This window comes from Lissotriton vulgaris, chromosome 8 (assembly GCF_964263255.1).
Source record: "Lissotriton vulgaris chromosome 8, aLisVul1.2, whole genome shotgun sequence".
Lineage (NCBI taxonomy): Eukaryota > Metazoa > Chordata > Amphibia > Caudata > Salamandridae > Lissotriton > Lissotriton vulgaris.
In genome coordinates, this window is record NC_141696.1 from 1141532081 (window position 1) to 1141557385 (window position 25305).

Genomic DNA, 25305 nt, shown 5'->3' on the forward strand with positions numbered 1-25305 from the left:
TATTCAGAGGTAATTATTAGTTCGAACACTTCTGTGACATACTTTGCTGAACCTCTCATCCACGTTGTCACCTCAGGCGATGGGATAAATATACATTTCTGAGCACTTTAGGGTATACTTCTTTTAGGCATAGGTTGCTGTAACACTGCACACCATGGAACTGTGGGTTCCCCATTTAGACATGTAGCTACTGTAGCTAACACTACTATCTCCTGATACATTTCTTGTTTTCTTCGTATTGCAAATGAGTTGCCTCACACTCTAGCAACGTCCACTATTATGTGATCACCCTTATTTCCTGGGCTACAAGACTTTTTGGGCCACAAGAGATGTTGCTCTATACGTTCCGGTCATAGACTGCTGTGTGTAAGTGCAAAGTGCACCTAGGAGTAATTCTTCATAAATGCTTACATAATCTGGATTTATGAATTCCATTTATGGCAATGTAATTCATACTGTGAATTTAAATGTTGTGCCAATTGCAAACTTTGTAAAAATGCAAGCAGCAAAATTCGATGGCTTTCACAGGAAATGAAAAAAATTGGAATTAGAGTACGAAAGCAAAGACTTCAAACTGTGTTTTTGCACAAACATAAAATTGGTTTATTTTGTAGCTGGTAACTTGTTTTTATGGGTCACTAAACCCATTTCTGGGTTTGTTGTTTGCACCAATGACATGGCCCAGTTGGTGACAGAGTGTCTGCTGAGCAACACACTTCCCACCCTAACTAACCCTGAATGATCAAAGTGCTAATGCTTAGGGGCGCAGATAACCAATCCTCTGTTCAGCGGCATAGCAAGGTCAGGGGGTACCCGGTGAGGAAAATATGTGTTTAAAACACATCTTTGCCATTTTGTCAACCCCCTCAGTGATGACACCCGGGGAGGCCTGCACCCACCGCACCCCACTTCTACGCCACTGCCTCTCTAGCCTGGCTCTGTTTAAACGTCTGTCCAGTGTAGGAAAATTCAAAGCCCTGTTCACAGATGACCAGTTTCGTCTTGACAGATCACATAAAAAGCATGACCTTTGCAAAATTTGAATCATCTCCAAACCCTGCCCTTTTAAACTTTGTAATTCAGCTTTTTTTATCTGCTTTCAAAAGACCTCTGGCAGAACTCTTTCATTCTCAATACATAAAAATCTGGAGGTCATTCTACAAACCGTTGAGAAAAGAATAAAGAAAGAGAGACTAACTAACAATACCCATATTCTAAGACCATTGCGAATCAGTCAGATTTCCATCAACTGCCCCATAAGGCCAGTGTCATCATTTGGATATCCTTCTTTGCTCAACATTCAATCTCTTTGACACAACAAGAGAAGATATGGAGAGTATATTGCATCGGTCCATGTGACCCTTATATGAACAAACACAAACAGAGGAGACTGCAGCGACCTATAGTGTTGCTGACTCTACTGATGTATATGAAGGATATCTCAAAAGTGGTGATTTAAAAAGGAGATGTGAGAGAAAAACCATTATTACAAAAACTCTCACAAACCTAATAAAAAGTTGCAGATACGACATTGACCAAATATGTCGCTGCCTATAAGGAAATGGTCGACTAGTTTCAGCCTTAAGGGGCCCTTTGCCCAGGCTTTCTTCAGGACCTTTTTTTTCTTAAATTAAGCTACTGCATACGTGAAACCAAACAAATAAAACGGTCTTTGAATCTGTTGTAAAGCGCTCGAATACCCTCAGGTCTTGCCAGCACTTTATAAAATTCTTTAAATAAATGAAAAGGCCCCCCTCACCTCCGGTCTATAAACCTCTTTAAATAAAATAAAAAAATATGAAGGTCCCCATCACCTCCTGTCGGTGGATACTACTTTGGTAGGAGTCAGTTAATTTTCCTAAGCTAACTCCATACAAACCGAATTTACTATTTCCAAAAGAAGACTCTTTACTCTGCAGCACACGGGTGTGGGGGGAATATATGGGCACTTGCATTAAGGTGGCTGAGGTGCAGGTATGTGTTCATGTATGTGCACAAATCTGGCTACACAGCACAGGAATGCTGAGCAATGGAGGTCATGGGAGATCACTGGGTGAAGAGGAAGGCTGGAGGTTATGGAAGTACGTAGAGTGGAAGGGAAGGGAACTTGTTGGGTGTGCATAGTAGTGGGACTATCATCAAGGGGCAGAGCAATTGAGTGAAGAAACCCCATACCTCTCACCACCACTGATCCTACACTGCTCTCCTGTTGACAAGTAATCTTGGTCTTTTGACTGGTTTCAACCATATTCAAACTGCCTAGTACTAAGTGGTTTCTCCCAACAATTTTTTTGGATTACGTTTCCCGGCCTCTTGTTTTCCAACAATTCAAGTGCTGTGTAAATAGAATAAATATTTTACTACATAACACAAACGTAGTCTACAACATGAGCAAAAGGCACCAGCTCATATTTTGCTCAATTTAAAAAACATAAAATGTTTCACCTCCACTTTCATCATTCCAATGATTAACAGTACATAAAAGAATACCATCAACATCTCAGTTTATTGTCCGGTAGTTCTGCTTCAAAACGAGCCCCACATTTCCGTACAGCCATTTGTGTAATTTTATAACCACTGGTCTACCTCTGGACCTAGGCTGAGAATCACGCTGAAATCCACCGGCAAGGTAGGTTGTCAGTGGTTTCGTGTTTTTCAGATTTGTTTTAAACATTTATCCGAAACCAATCAATGCTCTCTCTCCATGAACATTACCTAGATATGTACTCCTAAGTTCCTTATGGCCAGATATATCTAAGCATCTGATACACAAAGTGGTACTCAACTGTATCTCATTGTCACACACTACTAGGGATGCAGAATTTCTCAAACAGTGTCTCATCTGCTGAGCTGGTGTCATCTGTGCTTCATCAGTATGTTATTCCGTCTTCCTGTGCATGCTCGGAGATACTGGTCAATATCAAACACGGTCAGGAGACTGGTTTGAAGGTAATGTGAGCATGTTTGGATTCTGCCACCTGAGGTGCGTCCTTTTTGTCGTCCATTGAGATAGAGCACCAGCTGTCAGATCATTGATCAAGTAAACTGCTATTTACCTGGGCTTCCTCAATTACCTCACAAAATAGACTCGCAAAACTCTTAATAAATTAGATGTGTAGTACTTGCCCTTAGGTGGAGGCATTTGACACCCCAGTATTTGAGTTACTTGCAAGTGGTGGGAATGAGTGTTGTGCTTAAGCTAGTGACTAATACACAGGAGTGTCTGAGACTCCTCGTAGACATCTGCAAAGAAAAAAATATTTGACATATTTCTATGTATTTCAACGGATTATTCGAATTTAAACTAGTGATTCAAAGCATAGTTTCAGAGTTGCACAGGCTCCTAAGTGAAGATTCAAATTTCACTTTCGTACTTATTAGACACCGAATAATTGCATAGTTTGCACATCTCAAGAAAATGTCGGTGTGACTGTCGCGGCTTATGCACTATGCTTTTTTTTTTTTTAAAACGTACATTTTGTAGTGTCTTATGAACAGTACAACTCAGACATCAAGATAACCTAAAATGGACCAGGTTTCTTAAACAAATATCGATTAAATTATATTTCCACTCTTCTAGATCCGAGTCCAGAAGTCATATTTCCTTTATGACAAGCACCTTGACTTAATCTGTGGAAATGCCATTTAAATATCAGGTAGTGACCCAGGAACTGCATACCACAGACTAGGCGAGGTTCACTTCTCTACCATTCGAGATTTCCGGATGGCTTTGACCGGCATCTATATAGTAGCTTTATCAGCAACGGGTGTGCAGCAGTAGGACAGTTATAATTGGAATTAACGCAACCATAAAAATAAAAATAAAAATAAATGCATGTGCAATGCATCATGCTGATCCGAGTTATCTCTGAGGTATATAGGTTAATGCTAGAGATTCCTCTTGGGGTAGCATCTTAGGCTTGGTGTCTTCCATGTTTCCGATTATTTCACCCCCCCCCCCCCCCCCCCAAAAAAAAAGTGTTTAAAATGTGCCATCAGCGAATGAATATCCAGAGTGCTCTTCAGGTACTAAATGGGGAAAATGCTAGTATGTATTAAACTACATACCACATGTCAAGTCAAGTCAAAAAACACTTTATTCGATTTTGTTAAAAATCATAAAAGCATACTACAACAGTTAAAAATCATTCCAAGTACATATTTAAAAGTTTCATATGATACAATACAATTTAGTACATATTTGAAAAATTTCATGTGATACAATGCAATTTAGAACAATAAAAAGGTCAGATTAAAAAGACTCATCATGTGCAAAAAAGCAAGAAATACCAATTCATCCCGTCCCCACAGTTAGACTTGTACTTTCCTCCTCCTAATTCGAACAGCGGCGACAAGGTAATTTGCCACACTGAACATTACCAAGGGAGAATCAAGCATTTGAAGAAACAGGAGAGCGGGTTTTGCTTGCGTAAATGCTTTCCCCTTCAACAAGGGTAACAGATACGTTTGCCTTGGAACATGATAAAAAGGGCAGAATAACATAAGGTGCATATTGTCTTGTATAGAAAAGTTGTTGCATTCGCATACAGGTGCATCCTTAGGCTTGAACCATCCCTGTCTGTCACAGAGTACCAAGTGGTTTGACTGCCTTCTTTCCATACACCTCTATCTGCAAAGACTTTCCTGAAATGGGTAGTCATTGGGACAGAATTATTATATATATATATATATATATATATATATATATATATATATATATATATATATATATATATATATACACACACACAGCTCCACCTTTTTGTTAATTTTGAAGAAGGTTAGGGAAAGATTTCAATTTTCCTCAGAAATGCCAACAGTCTCAATAAATTCAACATTGAACATTCAACTCACACATTCTGGAAACAAGAGATGAGAGATTAGCGCTAAACTAGCGTAGAATTGTCAAACAATCAAGGAGACCTGGAGAGCTTAGAACTTGGACACAGCATGACAAGAAGTATTAACACTCAATAAAGGGAGCGTTCTACTTTTGAAAGTCAGTTCTCTGGGCCTAGATACCTCAAGGGTAAATATTATGTCCCTGAAAGCACCGACACTTGAGGTCACTGATATACCAAGGACCTCCTTTTTAAGGCTTGGACTTTCTGCAGTCACTGGGCTCATATTGTCAGAGCGCTTACTCTTATATGGTAGTGTCCGATACAACATCTAGCTTAGGCTGTGCATGTATCCCTCACAAACTGTCCAAGCAGAATTATTCTTCCAGAAAATATATGAAACTTATATTATCAATAAACATTCATGACTAGACACTTTAATAGGTTGTATGTCATTACCAATTATTCTTTCCTGTGTGCTCTGTAACTGAACTGGGATCTAGAGGTAGACGCAAAGCAAGGTTGATGTACGGCTATCCCAACAGGATGGGTGACTGCAGAATTAGCTTCTAAGTGATTGAGTTTTCAAAGTTTGATATCCGACAAGCCTTCTTTCGCTTCTGAATGGAGCAGCAGGCTAAACATGGGGCTCATGCAGTCGGCAGAATTGCACACTATTTGAGCCATAAGTGGCGATCGTCGCAGGTGTGACCAGCAAGTAGGACAGGCAGCAGGAGGGGGCTTGAGCACACCTGCTGTGCTGAAGAGCCATCAAAGAAATGGCTGACGGGCAGCTACAAGGAGTAAGGCACAGAGGTGGTACATGCTTAATCCTCACTTGAAGAAATGTTGAAATTCATAAAGTTTAGTTTGAAGATACAATGCATTGATGGAGATCAGTGTGCATGTGTCATGAAGGAGCTTGGAGAAAGTAATGCATTTTATGTAGGTTAGATGCACACAGGCCCATAAAAGGTTGTTAATCGCTTGAAGAAGTGGTACAGCTATGCAGGATTCAGGTACACAAGCCCCTCACAATTATTACACACAGACCAGGATGCCGCAATACAGGGATCAATCAAACAAACGACTCACGACCCCCAGGCACAAAAAGGTATGTAGCAATATTGAGTTCAGCCACAGGGGCCTCGCATTGATCACTGAACAGGATGTGGCATTACAGGAGTCAGGTACACTGTTATCATGCACAGAACAAGAGGATTGGAACTGGATTCGGAGTCTGGACACACACGAGCACACAAGACATCTCAGCGATGGTTCAGATTGTTCTCAGCATGTTTAGCTGTACATAAGACCGAAGATGCTGGTCTTTTTTAAGGCAAAGTACAGGCCGTTTAGAAAAAGGGATTTACACCAAAAGGTACTTGCACATTCCGGAGTTGAGATATGTTCCCAAATGATAATCTAGCATTTATGTATCTAAGAACCACAATGATTTTAATATGAGACAGTTTATTGGACAACATAGGTCTCTGGGAAAGGGAGCTCAAAAGTATCTCATAAGTGGCATCGAAGAGTATCAAATATTCAGGGTTCTGTATATCAAGAATAACTGTCTGTGGGTGGTGATGAACTTCAACTTGTCTGGTGGCACTCAGTGGAACAAGGTGGCAATTTTGCTGCAGATGCTACTAAACAACCATGATAACTCAAGCACTTACTTTCATTTGTTTACAATGTAATACAACCAACCACAGCCAAATAAACTCGCCCCATGGGTCTAGGTTGAAAGGGATGGAAACCCTAAAGTTTCTCTCAGTTCAGAAATAGGTAATACAGGCTCCCACGAGGTCAAAAGGGCTTTTTGTGACCTTAACCAATACTCCCTCATGCTACTCGGTCACAAACACAGGCTAAATGACAGTCAAAGGGAAGGAATACATTGAGAGGAAAGTGCAGGCTCATCTGCAGTCAAATTCCTTTGGTGTCTCTGTCATGCTCATGACCCGCTCATGATACATAAGCCATTCTTGCTTTTTTGGCTTGGTCAGGCCACTGGGCTACAGATCCTCATGGCTCTTGGGTATGCTCTCTCCTCGAGTTACCTGTTACACAATTCTCAGTCAGCTTTGTCTTGTGCTCATTCCGGAGGCCAGATTTGTTTCACTCAAGACACATCAGCTGTTTGTCTTCCAAACAGAAGACAGTAGAACAGTCTTAGGCTTCCTTCCAGCTTTGTGGCATGGGTACTTGGGGATGGCAACACTGCAGGGTGTAATCCGGATTGTTACCCTCCTCTCAGCTACTGTTACAAATATAAGGCATAGCCTCCAAAAAGCGACAATATAAATAAATCTGAGGGCACTTGGGGGAAGGTAGGATCTAAATAAAACCTTAAAATTCATAGCCCTGCCCGAACATTACAGTCAGTATGTTCAAAGGCCGTTTTCCTGGCTTTCAATACTGAGCCATGGGGTGAGAAACGAATGGCCCGTGGGGTGTATTAGGGAGTCACAGGCAAGGGGCTCCAAAAAATTTACTCAATGTTAAATTAAAAGCAAATCAAGGAACTGGGTTGTGGAGTTTGCTAAACTAGTACTATCCCGCTGCTGAGGTATGTCTCAGGAGTTCCTATTTATTGTATTCTAGAACCAAGACATGTCGGAGTTGGTACAGGGTCTCGGAGGAGAGGACAGAGGGATGCACCAGGAACAGGAAGCAAGGAAGTCTTAAGCCCAATGCAGGGAAACATCATCTTGTGCGTCCAGTAATAGGTCTTCTCGAGGACATGATTCGTAATGCCCTCACTCTGCCTACATGTACCCAATCAGGATAAATTAAAGGTCCAATTTATTGTAGACTGTATAGATTTTTAACACAGATACAGACAGACAGCCTGGCGCCCCTGACTCAATTGGCCATCATCAGCGTCCACAGTGCCTGGCGAGGAATTACATACACAACTGGAACATCTCCCAGTGACCTTCAATTGTGAGAGCACTGGTCAGAAAAACTCTGGGCCGGCCAGAATGCACAAAATTGGGATAAGAATGTACATCATGGAAGGCCTCCATCCCCAAAAAAAGATACAAAATGGTTTCCAAGAATTGTAGAAAACAGAGAATCAAGACACACTCAAGATTAGGAAATCCTATAATTTCAAAAGCCAGAGGTAGTGGATGTGGCCGATATAGTACCGTATACAAAGAGGGATGGGGGCAGACCTGATCGTGGAACCCCTTACAAAATGAATGCGCCGGTCTGGTGCAGGGAGAAATGCAGTGCAGAGAGTGGACACGTGATCCCTGTCTGCCTTGCAAGCCTTCAAGTATCAACAATTGCAAAGGAGGAGATTTTAATGGTTAAGGGCCCATCTCCACAACAACCACTGGAGCAGGACACCCCCCCCCCCTAATCTCTTCTCTCTCCCCCCCTCTTTCTTTTCTCTCAGAGTATCCAGGCGACAGGGGGCCGGCCAAGCATATATTTTGTCTCAGTCCGATCAGCCTGATGGTTACCCCCAGCACATAGTGGCAATAAATACATGTTATATGTGGGATTGAAGTGATGTAGGGGCGTTCAAGCTTATGTGCTCTACGAGTAAACTGTACCACCAGCAGCTAAGCCGCATGGGCTGTCACCCCTGTATGGACAATGCGATGATGATTATATGTTATATGTCATATGTTGGAAGTGTAGAAAAAAACAGTAAAATATTTATTAAAGAAAAAAAATAGATTTTTACTCTAACTCCACCTTTGAGGTAGATATGAACCCATGTACGGTTCCTGATAAGGGCTCCTAAAGACCTGCTCAGAAAAATGTGCTGCTTGGCCCACTTGCCTAGTAGTGAGGGGATTGTGCTAAAGTGAGCAGGACTCATTCCTTCAACCCCTAGGGGCAATTAATTATAGGCAGGCGTTATGTTCATGTTGTTCTACCATCCATGGAGAGGACCTCCTCTCTACATGCAGGGAGGGTCCTTCGTGAAGTTGCATCTACAAGGAGAGGAAACGCCCTGGCACATTTATGAGCAGCAATATGCTCTTTGCAAATGTGTAATTGCATCTGATCAGGCCCAAATAATGATCTATTGTAAATTTCACTTCCGATTTTGGCTGTTTGGTTTAGTGACATTTCAGTTCAAACACCTGGAAGAAAGGTTACTATGATAAAAATAAGTTTCACAGTTCCAAGAATAAACAACATTTTAGCCAGTTCGACTCTACACGCCTCACTAAATTTCAACACACCAGCTCACCCCTCGCTTTCATCAGCAGCATGTTTCCTTGAGTGATTTGACCTTTCTCAGAGATTAGAACACCACGATGTGTACTATATTTTCTCAAATCAAATGTTAGACCGGCTGCTAATTATGGTTGAGGCATCCAGGAGGTTTGCTGGGCTGTGATTACTCACTCTGTGGTTCCGTAAAGAAAGTCTCAAGACGGGTTACCGAATTACTAAAATTTTACGAGCTTTTCCATTGCAGTAGGCAATGCTTCGCTCTTTTAATCATACTCTAGACAAAGGTTTCTTTCCACTTTTTTCCATGTTATGTCATCATTGTATTTATAAATTCCATTTGAATGTGAAAACAATGTATAGATGGCGAACTGAACAAAGGTATTTTTTCTGACTAATCAAAGGTCAAAAGAGATTGCTGGGGATTCACGTGTGATGTTTTTTGAAGAATAATTTAATCTCAGAGCTGTTTTCTCTCCTTCAAGTAGGTATGGGGTTTCCCATGGAAATTCATATTACCTTCGTTTGTCTACTATTTAAATTATTGGTTTACTTCGTGATGAAACTTAGGAACTTTAAGGCACCTGGTAAAACACTAAAAAGTTCAAAGCACAAGCTCTCCCTGAAACAAAATGCAAATCGAAATATATTTCCAGTTTCACACCAATTTACATGTTGCATAGTACAAAGCCATATTACAACTAATCCTGCATATGAAGGGTCACGTCATAATTGCCTATACAATCGTTTTAGGCACAGTCAATGATGCATTTTTCAAGAACTTAATCTTTAGACTAGAAATAGTGAGTTTAGAGTTGGTAGCGAGCTGGCAGGCTTATGCAGACTGCGATTGCTACCGGGCCTGAGTGGTGGGGCAGGGGATGGGGGCGACAAAAAAAAAAAAAAAAAAAAAAAGCAAAAAAGAACTACCTGAAACGGCCGCTGCCTCCCCTTCGTCCTCTGTCCCTTCAACATCTTCCTGCACTCCTGGCCAGCAGCAGGAAGCACCTGCCCTCACAGCCTCCCCATAGCCAATCACAATGATGCAGCATTGTGATTGGTCTGAGCGCCGTGAATTGGCACTCAGATGGGGACTGGTAAAGATTGCATGTTCCTCACCAGGCTGTGTAGTGCAGCCTGCTGGGGTACATGCAAAGTGCGCAGGACTGCTTGGGGCAGCCAGAGAGGACCGGCCAAGCCGTCCTGCACACTTCAGGAATGAAAACCACTCCTCTCCCTGTTCCATCAGCCATGCTCCTCCCAACAGCCACTGAAGTATATAGGTAAAATAAAATGATAACAATAGTTATTATCATTTTATTTTATTTTTGTTCAGTGGAGCAACGCTCCCCTGCATTAGCGGAGGAGCAGCCACTGACGATTATTATACTCAGCCTGATTCACGCAGGGCACTCACGAATTACCAAGGCTGGTCTAGAAATAGATTTACCACCTTCTCTGATATGTCCTCATCAGATTCATCTGGATCGGACAACAGAAATAATAAAAAGAAAGTGGTCACTTTTTTAGACCAAGGCCAACAACCCAAGCCGTGGTACAAGGCACCATGGGAAATGAGGACGAGGAACCGGTTCTACAAACCGTAGGTTTATTTTATTTATTTATTTAGAAGTTTTCTATAGCGCTAACAAGACCCGAAGGTAGCAGAGCGCTTTACAATAGAGGGAATGAAAAGAGAACAACATGACACAAACCCAATAAAGCGATCAGTGAGCAACAATTTGGAATGCGGAAAAGTTCGGACAGCAGGACTTCTTGGTAGCAGGATTCAATGTTACTGCATGGGTTCAGGGGACGCTTGCTGATCCAGGTTACCCGCAACCAAGGGAACGGATCAGGCACAAGGATTTGAGTTGGCTCTTGAATTCTGAATAGGACGGTATAGTTCTGATGTGCGGGGGGATGGCGTTCCATATTTTGGGAGCATTTCCTGAGAACGAGCAGTCCGCAGTTCTCTTCTTTCTGGTTTTTGGTAGGATGAGCAGCAGGGAGTTGGAGCTTCTCAAGCTTCTGGCTTGGCCTGCTTGTTTGAGCTTGTTTGCCAAATATTCCGGTTTGCCGGTGTGGAGGGCCTTGTGGGTGAGGCAGGCCGTTCTGAAGGTGCTCCGCATTTCCACAGGGAGCCATTCAAGTTCTTTGAGTGCCGGGGAGATGTGGTCAGATTTTTTGCAGCCTGTGATCATTCTCGCTGCCGCATGAAGTGTTGTTTTTAGAGGGGCCAGGTGCGATTTGGGGATGCCAGTTAGGATTGAGTTCCCATAGTCCAGTCTTGATAGAACTAGAGATTGCGTGGCTAGTTTGAGGTCCTTGTTGGGAATGTAAGGTTTGATTTTGTTCAGAAGTCTGAGGTTGAGAAATGCGCTTTTCGCCGAGTTCTTAATGTGGTTTGTCAGGGTTAGTTTGGGGTCTAGGGTGAAGCCCAGGGATTTAACGGAGTCGGCTAGCGTGAGGTTGCCTTTGAGAGCATCGATCGATTTTAGCCACTCGGTGATTTGAGGGTTGTCTTCTTTGTTTGAGATGAGGAGTGTTTCTGTCTTGTCGGGGTTGAGTTTCAGGTGATTCTTTGTCAGCCAGTCTTGAACTTCATTTAGGACATCGTTAAGTCTGTGGATGTCTTTAAGAGAAGAGGTTTCCAGGTAAATCTGCATGTCATCCGCGTAGAGGTGGAAGTGGATGTTGGCGTTCCTGAGTAATTTGGCGAGCGGTTCCATGTAGATGTTAAAGAGCTGAGGAGAGAGCACTGATCCTTGCGGGACACCCTTGGTGACCTGCTGGGTTTCGGAGGTGAAGTTCTTCATTTTTATTGTTTGCGTACGGTTATGTAGGAAGGAGGAGAACCACTTGAGAACTACATCGCTGAGGCCGGCTCTTTCTTGCAGGGTCATGATGAGGAGCTTGGTCCGAGTACTGTTGTTAATCTGTCAACAGGAGTTTTATCTGCCGAAGAAGAGTCCGTTTTGAATCTGGATCTTAAATTTGTGCAGAGTAGTAAAACGGATTTCACAAAGCTTAAACTCGAAGCTATCGAATTCTGTAGAAAAGTGAGATTGAAAGCATTTTTTGCTAATGTACCAGCAATTGAGAATACAGAAACAACAGGCCTCAGGAATAAATCTACCTTTGTTCCCTTCAACAATATTCCCAAACAAGTATTGGCTTTCGAGCAGGTATTGTTATCATCCATTAACAAACTAGAGAGGCAAAAGCTACACCCATCAGAACATGAGCCAAAAACAACGAGCTTGTATAAAATCTTTGAAAGAGGATCCATCGATTGTCATAAAGTAGGCAGACAAGGGCGGGCCGTAGTCATCTGGCCTCGTGAGATGTATCTTGCAGAAGGTTCAAAACAAGTGTCTAATAAGACTTGGTACCGCAAACTATCTGAAGATCCGGTTAAACAAATCCAAGGACAGATTGTCCAAATATTAGAACTTGGCAAAGAGAAAGGCTTTTTGGGAAACAAGGAATATGATTTCCTTGTTAAAAAATTCCCTAGGACTCCTGTCCTATATCTTCTGCCGAAGATACATAAAAATCTTAAAGACCCCCAGGCCGCCCGATAGTTTCGGGATGTGACTCTTGTCTCAAACCTATTTCAAAATATGTTGACTTTCCTAAAATCATTTCTTAGTGAGGTAAAATCATACCTTAGAGACACTACCGACTTTGTTGAAAGTGGAAAGTACCCACTTTGACTCCGAACTACTGATTATGGCAACGATGGACGTTACATCCCTCTATACGAAAATCCCGCAGGAAGAAGCGTTAGAGGTGATGGAACTCTATTTGGACAAAAGAGAAACACCCCATAGGGTGCCCACTTCTTTTATTTTGAAGCTTGCTGAAATCGCACTGAGAAAGAATTATTTCACCTTTAATGGTGAGTTTTTCATGCAAGTGAAGGGGACTGCCATGGGTTGTCCGTATGCCCCTATGATGGCTGTCCTCTTCATGGCACAGTATGAAGACAAATTCGTACAAACTAACAATCCGTACAAACAAAACATCTCACAGTTGTACCGCTATATAGATGATGTCTGGCTCCTGTGGCAGGGGAGCCAGGCAGATCTATTGACATTCCATGAGTGGTAAAATGCACGCCATAGAGACATACAATTTTCCATAGATTTCAGCACCACTAAAATGGCATTTCTGGATGTGGAACTGACATTCTTCCAGGGACAATTACAGACATCTCTATACAAAAAGTCAACAGATAGGAACAATCTTGCACCACAGAAGTGCACACCCTAGAAATCTTAAGGCAAACTTGCCTTATGGCCAACTGTTGCGAATAAGGAGGAATTGCTCTGATTTGCGCCAGTATGATACCCATGCCCAAAATTTTTGTATGGACATGAAACAGCGCGGTTATCCAAAAAAATTGCTGAAACATTCTTTTAAAAGAGCACGCTTTACGCCCCGCAAATGCCTCCTCCAGGTAAAAAAGCGAGCAGCACTTGACAAATTAGTGTGTGTAACAACTTTTTGTCCAGATACACATAAAATGAGACAGGCTGTATTGAAGAATTGGCACTTGTTTGAAGGTCTAGATTGTCCCTTTCCCAAACCAATATTTGCTTACAAGAAAAACTAGAGCATAGGGCAACAACTAATTAGAGCTGATATTACAGTGCCAAAACCCAAAAATGACTTGCTAACTCAGTGGAATATGAAACCTATCGAGGGCCACCATAAATGTGGTAATTGTGTGGCATGTCCCAATACCATCAAAGGGAAAGAATTTTGCCATTCAGGAATAAAATGGAAACATCTGGATTTCTCAAATTTCAGAACTAAGCATGTAATCTATGTGATACAGTGTCCGTGCATGATGATTTACATTTGCAAACAAGCCAACAGGTAAATATGCGAATCAGCAAACATCGCTCACGCATCAAGAAGAAAGTTATGACCGCACCCTCGGTTGAGCACTTTGTCGAGAAAGGCCACGATGAACATGACTTCAAATGGTCTATCCTGTTCACGGCCAAGCAAACCAATCGCTGTCTTGATGTAGAAAGAGTCCTTTTACAAAAGGAAGCCTACCTCATTCTAAAATTCAATAGCACTCAGACAGGGTTGAATAACGTATCTGAAGTTGCAAGACTATGAAATTTAGTCTTCACTTGGACCGATCTGGTAGTTATTGACCACTGACCCTCATCTTACTTTAATCTCTAGGTTTGGGCCCTCTTCCTTAATGAAAAACAGTGACCATGGGGCTACGTGGAGTAAGGCACTAGCCACTACGCACAGGACTCCCTTCAATTTATACACTGCACTTTAGTGGTAGGCCCACACAGTAGGCGCAAACACAACATGTCCTTGGGCATAATGAATAACTACATGACTAGCTTGCAACATTCCTCTAGCCACACATACCTTTAATTCATATCCCCCACTGTTATCGGGGATTTTAATTGAAAAGATAGATTTTACTACAAGTACCACAATCCTCGGGTCTGAGTATGATATAAAGCACGCCCACAAAACGAGCAGCCATCTTTGTTGAGATCGACCGGGACGTGTGTTACATCCAGAGTGACTTGAGAAATAGGTAAGCGCTTTGCCAGAATTGCGGCAAAAGCAGCTTGACTAGCGCGCCATCCAAAGGGTTTACAATGTTCCCCCTTTTGTTTTTGTTGAAATCTGTTTTTATTGTGAACACAGCGATAAGCCTACAACCCCGTGCTGGGGCCGGCCGCGCACAAAGAAACTTGTGGGTGTGTGCCACCCTGGGGGGGGATGGAGCATTAACACAGCGCCCTGCCTACAACCCCTCAGAGGGGGCCGGCTGCGTGGCTTAGGGGCAGTGGTGGCAAGAGTTGGCCACATGTAGGTGTTACACCGTTGTGCGGGGGAGGCGCGCATGGAAGTGAGAACTGCAGTGCCACATTTTCTAAAGGCCCAACGGGGCTCAAACTGCCCCGTAGGGGGGCGGAAGCCAGAGTGGCAAGTAGGAAGGAAGGAAAGGTCGGAGGAAAGTTAAGTAGAGGCGGGAAGAAGAGGGGCCAGGGGGAAGAGTCATCAGCTGCCAGCAGGGGGGCAAAACGCAAGGGGGTGAGCAGTGTGGCTGGTCGCAACAATGCCTGCACTGGGGAGAGTGGTTAAGGGCACAGTCTGCTCGGGTCGGCAGGGATAAGGGCGTCCTCAAATAGAAGCAGAGCGCGAAGCCTAGGGGGCATGTGGCGCACGTAGCTGATGGAGCACAGGTGACGCACGAGGGGTTCCCATACTGCCTTGAAGCGCACGCCCCTCATTTGTATCCGCGCCGTGAGCAGCTCCATAGCCAGGACCTGCCAGAGGCGCACAAACCAGGAGGCTATCGGCGGCGCTTCAGCCCTTTTCCAGTATAAAGCGATGAGTTGCTTGGCAGCGCCTAGCATGTGAAGCGTGAGGATCCAGTCGCTGCGCGTGAGGGCCCTAAGCGCAGGGGGTCGAATGCCCAACAAGAGCGTGCAGACCTCTTCAGGCAGGGGGAAACCCAACACCCTCTTGATGTGGCTGAGGACCTCCTTCCAGAAGACAGCTAGGGTGGGGCACGTCCACCAGATATGCACGAATTCCCCAGTCGCAGTGCCACACCTCCAGCACAGTGACGAGGCAGTCGGGAACATTTTGCTGAGTCTCAAGGGGGTATAGTACCATTGCGTAAGCATCTTGTAGGCGTTTTCCCTCTGCGGGATGCTGCGAAAGGTTTTGGGGATGTCGTTCCATAGCCTGGCCCACTGAGAAGGCGTTATGTCGGCACCCGCCGCCGACTGCCATTGCCTCAGGTAGGGGTGCGCGGGTGGAGTGGTGGGGTGCTGCAGTATGTTATAAATCTGGGAGATAAGCCTCTTCAGCCCTCCTAGGGAGCGTGCCAGTTTCTCGAAGGGCGTATAGTCCCTGGTGGCAGCCCAGTACACGTCATCTCCCATAGTCCAATGGCGCAGTTGGGCGTATTGTAGGCCGGCGGTCGAGGGTAGACCGAATTCCTCCCTGCAATCCGGCCATGACTTAGGTGATCCTCCAAGAAAGAGGTCCCCTATAACTCTGCAGTCCCCCTGTGTCCAGCTCTCAAAAGCGCGGGTCCGGGCAGCGGGGGGAAAGTGCGGGTTACCAGCGATAGGGGTGTGCGGAGAGGGGAACGTGGTAAGGCCTTTGGGCACCGCCACCCTGTCCCAGACGTCCAGGACCGTTTTCGTCGGGACCGCCATATACGCACTCCTGGAGCGCGCCACTCGCGGCAGCCAAGGCAGGTCCCAGATGGTGCGCCCCGTGACCACCCGGTCCATGTGGAACCAGTGCTTGTCGCTCTCACGCACACCCCATTCTATGATAAACGGACCAGGAGTCCAGGTGGGGCGTCAGGTCCAGACCCAAGTACTTGATGTTGCTCTCCGCCCAACGGTAGGGCACCACCCCTTTCAGGAAAGTGACCTCCTCCTCAGGGATGGTGAGGTTGAGCGCCCAGGATTTGGTGTGGTTGATTTTAAGGCCGGACGCCCGTTCAAATAGGGAGAGAACATCGTGCACCGCCGGGAGGGAGTCCCGGGGACGTGTAAGAGTGAGGATCAGATCGTCAGCGAAAAGCGCCATCTTGTTGTCACGTCCCCCGTGGGGAATGCCGTGAATGGCAGGAGTGCGCCTAATCAGCGCCGCCAATGGCTCCACCGCAAGGGCGAACAAGAGCGGCGAGAGCGGGCACCCCTGCCTCGTGCCCCTGTGAATCGAGAGCGGCGGCGTCAGCTGGCCGTTGACCCGGATTCTGGCCTGTGGTCCGAGATAGGGGGCCATGCACCTGGCGATCATTTTAGGACCAAAACCAAGTTTCTGGAGGACTGCCCTCAAGAATGTCCAGTCGACCCGGTCGAAGGCCTTCTCTGCGTCCAGCGAGAGAAGGCAGGCCGGGATGTCCCAATGTCGCACCTTCCCCACTAGATGCGCCAACCTGCGCACGTTATCGGCCCCCTGTCGGTCCCGAATGAATCCCACCTGGTCCGGGTTTATCAATCCCGGCATGTACGGGTCCAGTCGTTTGGCCAGGATCTTGGTGTAGATCTTAAGATCGGTATTCAGGAGGGCGAAAGGGCGATAGGAGGCGCACAGGTCGGGGTCCTTCCCAGGTTTAGGGATCAGGGCGATCTCTGCCAGGCCCATATCGGGGGACGGGCCAGTGGTGTCAGAGAAGGATCCGTACAGCCGCAGCAGGTGCGGGCGGAGCTGGGTCAGGAACAAGCGGTAGAAGGTCAACGGCAGACCGTCCGGTCCCGGTGTCTTCCCAGGGGGGAGGTCCTTGACGGCCGCTGAGATTTCCTCCTCCTGCAGGGGATCTTCCAGTGCAGCCGCACATGCCGGTGACAGCGGAGATCCCTCGTAAGCCGTAAGAACGGCCTCCCGCGCCTCCGCAGAGGTAGGCTCCTCTGCATACAGGGAGGAGTAGTAGGTGACAAAGGCCTCCTGCTTGGCTTTTTCGGTGGTGGCGCTGGTGCCATCCTGCTGCCTGATGGTGGCGATGTGGGCCCTGGCTGCACGTGCCCGCAGTCTACCTGCCAGCAGGCGTCCTACTTTGTCCCCGCCCTCGTAGTAGCGTTGCTTGAGTGCCAACAGGGAGCGCTCTGCCTTATTGGTGCGCAGCGTGCGGAGTTGCCCCCTGAGGTTGGCGAGCGTTCTCTTAGACGCCTGCGAGGGGCAGTCCCTGTCCCGAGTTTCCGCTTGCTTGATCTCACTGGCCAGGTCGGTTTCAAGCTTAAACGCCTCCCGCCTCCGCGCCACCGCCAGGGAGGTAATGTGGCCCCTAATGGTGGCCTTAAAGGCATCCCAGATCGTGTGAAAGGGCAAGTCCGGGGTATCGTTAACGGCGAAGTACGAGTCTATGGCGTCGCGGATGCTAGCAACATCCTCCGGGTCCCGAAGGACACTCGGCGGAAGTACCCACCTCCGCTCCCGAGCGGTATGGGCCAGCGGATCTTGTAACAGAAGTTCCACATGCGCGTGGTCCGATAGGGAAATGTCGGAGATAGCGGCAGTCAAGGAATCTCGGGTCAATTCAAGGGAAGTGAAAAGATAGTCTATACGGGAGTACGTCCTGTGGGAGTGAGAATAAAAGGAGTAGTCCCGGGTTCCCGGGTTGTGGTAACGCCACACATCCACAAGCCCCAGGTCCGTAATCTGCGTTCTAAGGGCAGAAGACATTGCCCCCGTGCCATTAAAGGAGGCTCCCGCTCGGTCTAAGTCCGGGTCCCACACTAGATTGAAGTCCCTGCCCAAGATCGTGCAGGGGTCGCCTGGTGGGAACTGGTCCCGAAGAAGCGCTTGGAGGTATTTATCCTGCGACTGGTTGGGCGCATATATACAGCCCAAGGTGAACTGTGCACCACCCATCTGCACCGTGGCTCGGAGGAAACGCCCGTCAGCACTCTTGAAGGGTTTCGTGGGTCCCCGTCTAAAGCCAGCCCTGCAGAGAATTGCCACCCCCGCCGTTTTAGTGTCAGAAGAGGCCCAGAACTGCGTGGGGTATCTAGGGTGCGCCATGCGCCTGGTATCCCCCTTCAAAAGGTGCGTCTCCTGGAGGAGGATGATGTCAGGGGAGTGGTGCAGGAGATAGCGCCATAGCTGATTCCGCTTGTTGGGGGAGTTGAGCCCTTTAACATTGAGTGACAGGACCTTCAGGGGTGCGGGGATGTTCGCCGACATCGCACTAAGGGGGGCGGGGCTGCGCAATCACCCATGAAGCATCACCCCCCTCAGACAGGGCAGCGTTCGCCTCCCCCCGCCCCCGCTGCGCCAGCACCCGCAGGTCCCACCATGCCACCACTCTGCAAGCGCGGGGAGAGAACCAGAAGAAAGGGCAGCGCGAGAAGAAAGTAGGGAGAAAAGAGAGAGAAGCAAAATAAAGGATACATAGAAAAAGTACAACCAAAACAGGCCAACAGGGCCATCGTACAGTGTCCCAAGTACCGGACATCCTCTACCCGAGGGCTCGGATGAACACAGGAATGTCACTTCCTACGGGACAAAGTGAGGGAACGGAGATCTGGGTGGTTGAAAGCAGGTCATCTCGCTGCCCATCCACCCCGCTGTCACAGGGAAGTCCGGGGGTAGTTCGAGCCGGGTGGCCCTTAGGTCCAGGCCAGACAACCGCAGAGGCGGCCCACAAGGGAGGAGGGGGGCCCCACCACATTGAACAGCAGGACAAGGTCATTGAGGCGTGAGAGGACAAGTCCAGATGCCCAGGGGACGAGTGTAGGCTCAAGGCAGCATGGGTCTCATCTTTCGTGGTCAATGATCTCCTGGAGTTGAAGGACGGTCCTCTACAATCCTTCCTTTTGAGTTTAACACGAGCCGCTGGATGCCTTCAATTATATCCGCAGCCAAGGGGAGCCTCCCTGCTCCCCTTGGCTGATCGTCCAGGCTAGCAGATGTGGAAAGGACCGAGAGGGGAGCAGGGAGGCCGTTTAGAAATCAAAAGGTTGGATTTAACAACAACCGTGAACGACACTACCCCACGCTGCGGATATAATTGAAGGCATCCAGCGGCTCGTGTTAAGCTCAAAAGGAAGGATTGTAAACAATCCCTAGTATAGTGGTCTCCACATACAACACGGTGGCCCCCCTCCGGTATCCTCTACAACACAGAGCCCTTAACAGAAGCAGGTATTGCTAACTGGAATTTAAGAGACCAGAAGCTTCATATACCTGATTTCGCATGAGAAAATTCCTCTTAATTGAATAAAAGAGGAAGCTGAAGAAGTGACACACAGAATTGTTTGTCCTGAGGAAGGTGTTATCACTGATTCACCGAAACGCTGCGTCGACAACAACAACAAACTGACCCCTTGTATTCATTGTTTTTAACAAAATTGTGATGTTTTAATGTTTTAATACTATATGTGCATAAAAATGTTTTTAACCTTTTGAATTGTAATAAATTGCATATCTTTTATAACATAAACACTATCTAAGGTTCTTATTTCTGTTTAAAATTCTGTCTATATCTAATAGGGTACATATTTTAAGGTACAGTCTGGTATTTTGAGGTATATGAGGATGTAGCAAGGCTCGGCCTCCCGTTCCCGCCAAGGCCAGGGCCTCCCCAGGTGCAGTGCCCAAGCAGCCCCACGGCCCTCCGCCAAGTCCCTCTAGGGCAGTGGGGAGCTCGAGGGTAGGGGGGCGCACGGGTAAATGAGCTGGCCTCCCGCCTCCAGGTGCACCGCCACACGCAGCCGATCAGGGGGACAAGATGGCGGTCGGCTCTGCAGCAGGGCCCCCTATTGCCGGACCCCTCCAGGGATGAACAGGGGGAGGGGGCGGCGCGAGAATTGCAGCTCACCAGGAGTGTCCCGCGGCGGTTGAAGGATCTGGAGCCGGGTCTCGTGGGGGGAGGGCCTCCGGCGTCTTCTCCGGGCCCGGCCCTCCGTTCCCGCCAAAGCCGGGGCCTCTCCCTGTCTTAGCGCCCGGGCAATCACAGCGCTCTCCGCCGGGGGCAGCCCGGTGCCAGCAGCCGCGATGGAGCCGCCCAAGCAGTCGTCCGGCTCCACGGGAGGGGGTCCGCCGCAGGCGGGGCACAAGGAGCCGTCAGCACCTCGCCAGCGTCGGCGATCGGTTCCGCTCTGGGAGAGCCGGGCTAGGCGTCTCGGCGGCAGACCCCGCAGGAAGATGGCGGCCAGGGGCCGATCGCGGAGGTCCCGGGGCTCCGGGCGTCAGCAGCGGGATCCCCACCGGCCAGGACTCGCCTCCGGGGTAAAATGCTGGTAGGTTCACAGCTCACAGGGAGCCCCCAGGGGAAAAAGCCCCTCGGACTTCGCGAAATCAGGCAAATTGTACAGCGGGGCGACAGAGCTCGCACGAGACGCGTCCGCTCACATCGCTGTCTCTGCCACCCCCTTTTGTTTTTTACAGTACTCGAACGTGTGTGGCAGAAAAACGCCATATAAATCACTTTATATGATCAGGTAAGGGCCGTATTGCTCTAATGGAGCATCCCAATAAGCTAGAATTGTTTGATAGGCAGGACAGCAGCATTGAAACGTTTTTTAAAAATGTTTTGCAGCTCTGTATTTTCACGACATGGAGTGTTTGAAAGTGTACATGTTTTGAGTAAACTCCACATACAACGCGAAGAATCAGAAATGAATCTGCTAACAACGAATACAAAGGTAGGCCACATAACGGATTTCACACTAGGCTAGAGAGGCTCTAGGTTTGAATAATTTACACTTCGCATTTTCTTAACAGCCCTCCGCACCTTACACTGCAAAACATTGGGGAATTAAAGAAAGAAAAATTCCGAGCATAACAAGAGAGTCTTCCACAGTCCACCGCCTAAATCTGGTATGTAGTTTTAAGTCAGAGACATTGCATTGGCCATTTGTGCAACTTTAATGGAGATAAACATTCAGATTTTTATACACAAAACTTTATTGTTTTGTTGTTTACATCATACAGACAAAAGAAAAAAGGCCCTGATGAGATTCCAGGAACTGGTTTCCTGTAATCGAAACGCGTCGGCATACTTGGAGGCACAGGCATACTTGGAGGCATATTTGAAGGAATAATTTACTCACAAAAACTATTTGTTAGCTTTAACACCATGAAAGAGAATCATTAATTTGACTCCATTCCTTACGCTCTCCTTCCTTCTTGCCTTTCTTTTCCTCCTTTTGATTTTGTCTCTCATTTATTGAGATTAAGTACACATCAATTTAAAGTGTTTTTTGTTGTGATGATGTTTTTTGAGTTTGTGTAGATACATTGTGATATGTTTTGTTTATAAATTGGTTTGTATAGTATTGTAAATATATGTACAGTTTGTCCTATCTTTGCTAATGAACATATATGTAAAAAAAACTTTGAAAGTAAAAAAATAAGTCAAAGGTATAAAATATAAGTACCTGGTCAGAATTCAATAAAGAGTATTCTTGACCTTCATTAATTGTTCTTGTTTCTCAAAAAAAAAAAGAGTGGTCTAGGCATTTGTGTGTTTTTTTGCATTTATAAATGGTCCAGCCTTGTCCACGTCCAAAAAGGACCTAACTCCTTTGGGTTATAAATATACAATCTTTTTAGGCACATTCAATTATGCATTTTTCAAGAACGGAATCGTTAGACTAGAAATAGTGAGTTTAGAGTTGGCAGCTAGCTAGCAGGCTTACGCAGACTGCGGCTGCTACTGGGCCTGGGTGGTGGGGCAGGGGATGGGGGGACAAAAAAAAAAAAAAAAAAAAGCAAAAAACACTTACCTGAAACGGCCGCCGCCTCCCCTTCGTCCTCTGTCCCTCCAACATCTTCCTGCACTCCTGGCCAGCAGCAGGAAGCACCTGCCCTCAGAGCCTCCCCATAGCCAATCACAATTGTGATTGGTCTGAGCGCCGTGAATTGGCACTCAGATGGGGACTGGTAAAGATCGCATGTTCCTCACCAGGCTGCGTAGTGCAGCCTGCTGGGGTACATGCAAAGTGCACAGGACTGCTTGGGGCAGCCAGAGAGGACCGGCCAAGCAGTCCTGCACATTTCAGGAATGAAAACCACTCCTCTCCCTGCTCCATCAGCCATGCTCCTCCCAACAGCCACTTAAGTATATCGGTAAAATAAAATGATAACAATAGTAATTATCATTTTATTTTTGTTCAGTGGAGCAACGCTCCCCTGCATTAGCGGAGGAGCAGCCACTGTAGAAAACATCATGCAGTATCCTCACAGACCAGCCCAAGGAATGCTAGACTCATTTACAGACGAGTTGAGGAGGTTTTCCATCAACAGAGTAAAATGAAGTACAAGACAGGAGAAGGGTAGAATCATTCAACAGCATTTACTTAAGATCCAGTAAAACACCTCATCCTCCACACTTGGCTCTGCTCCAAGAGTCCTCTAACTCCTCTCAATTCAAATCAACATGCCAGCTCCATGGGAACCAAGTACACAAGCTCCATGTAACCTAGGAAGTTTACATTCCATTGCTAGGACTTCACATACAGATGCACACACACACACAGGCAAATAGGATACTGACGACTCTATAAAGTACACCATAGGGAAGATACCACACACCTCCCTCTTCTTAACACAACAGATAAACTATGAAATTGACATAAAAACAATGAGAAAAGCAACATACAATTTAAACATATAACTTCAGAAATGTTGGGCTCTTGAAAGACCTTGAACTTTTCCTCAACTCGTCTATTTTCAACTTCCAATTTCTCTCTATACACATCATGCTTCTTTTTAACATCCTTATTTTCCTCAGACATGTGTGGTTCACACTTCACTCTCACCACTCTTCCCAGAGTCAGCATCTTATGGTCCTCAGTCCCTACCGCATTCCCAAACACCTTAATCACTTTAAGGGTGTCAGAAAATTTTGACTGGGACTTTGCAAGACCTAACCGGGGATTCCTAATCCTGATCACATCTTCAACCTGTATCTACATTTTCTTTGCCGCTTTGCGACTGTCATACAGGGCCTTTCTTTCAGATACTCTCTTACTCTTATTTCTTTCATTTCCACATTAAGATCCACACTCACTCCCTGCCCCACCTTGTCATTTACCCAAGAAGGACAAATCAATTTGTTAGTTTTCCTCCTCTTAAACATTTCAAATGGTGAAACTCCTGCAGTGGCATGTGGCGTCATCCTGTAATTCCTTATCTTTCCTATTACTTCCCTCTTTCAACACAAATTGCTTGATATAGCCCTTTGTATGCTCTCCTTTAACACCCTGTTCAGCCTCTCCGCCATACTATTTGTTTCAGGGTGGTACAGGGCCGACCTCATGCTGGATACCTCTATCCTTGAGATATTTCTCCTTCTTACGTGGCACTAGCTGAATACCATTGTCCATTAAAATATAGGTGGGAAACCATTCTTTTTCAAAGATCTGTTCAAGAAAACTTATCACATCACACGTTTGCACTGAATTGCTTATTCCCAATTTAGGCCACCATGAATACATATCGATAAAAACAATTACATATCTGTTCATGTCAGAGTATGTTATTGGGCCCAAAATGTCCATGGCATCTTCTTGCCAAGGTTTCTTCGATCATTTTTTTTAAGATCCAGTGAAATACCTCCGCTTCCACACTTGCCTGTGCTCCAAGCAACCTCTAACTAGCTCCTCTCATTTCAAATCAAAATTCCAGCTGCATGGAATCCAAATACACAAGTTCCATGTGACCTAGGAAGTTTACATTCCTTTGCTAGGACCTCACATAGAGAGACACCTACAGAGGCACGTACGATACTGGCAAGTCTACAAACTACACCATATGAAGGATACCACACACCTCCCTGTTCTTAACACAACAGATAAAATATAATTTGCATAAGGTTACCCAAAAGGTAGCCCAAAAACGACTCATTCCAAAAGGAATTGCATGTTTTTAAGCATTTACTTACAACTGCTGGAGAGGGTACATGGATACTTCCAACCGATCGAGGGCGGATGTGATTCGCTAAGTGGCAGAGAACCACACCATCCATCAGGGCACATCCAAGGTCTTCGGGTAAGCAGATCTTCAGCCTGCCCTCAATGCTCTGTGAGCAAAATGAAGAAAAAAAACATATCCCTCGAAATTGATAAAAATGTCAAAGCAGTGAAAGTCAAATTGACGTATTAACACACCACTTAATGAGTAAACTCACATTCTTTAAACATGTTTTCCTACAGAGCAGCGAAACTGACATAAGAAAAACACTGTTTACTACCTTACAGAGTTCATATCATAATTACTTTACAAAGGGATACAACTCTCCTAAAACTGACATGACATTTTCAATTTAGTTTTACCTTATAAATATATAACACCATTTCAGCCAGATTTGATTTAAGTACCTTTTTAAAAGCAAATGCACACGAAAAATGCCATGGCGCACACCATATATGCGATGTGCAGAGTGTAACATGCTATTCATTACCATTATATATTTATATATATACACACACACACACACACACACACACACACATCTCCAAAATGCAGATGAAACACCTTACGTTTTCTGCTAATTAAAGATTGTTTGTACAGCAGCTCTGGAGTGTGTGTGTTTGTTTTACTGTTGCCTGGTAACATGTCTTGAATGTATATGGTATAAAGTACAACTTGCCGTACATTATAAGGATATTGCAATTCACCACAGAGTCACATGGCCATATAGAGGAACAAGGCCTAAAGCTAAGTTCCTTTATAAGGTTATGGAACTCTGAGGTGACTTTCAATATCCTTATGCAGGGCATGCAGTACTTTA

The 25305-nt window shown here is 45.9% G+C and overlaps 1 protein-coding gene across 3 annotated transcripts in view; it reads right to left on the reverse strand.

Annotated features, from left to right (window-relative positions):
* Window positions 1-25305, reverse strand: part of LRCH1 (leucine rich repeats and calponin homology domain containing 1) — a 798407-nt gene that overhangs the window by 95452 nt on the left and 677650 nt on the right. For all 3 annotated transcript variants that reach the window (XM_086934995.1, XM_086934996.1, XM_086934994.1), the window contains one exon: window positions 24457-24594. In XM_086934995.1, coding sequence (XP_086791121.1) covers window positions 24457-24594 — 138 coding nt within the window. The remainder of the gene's footprint in view (window positions 1-24456; window positions 24595-25305) is intronic.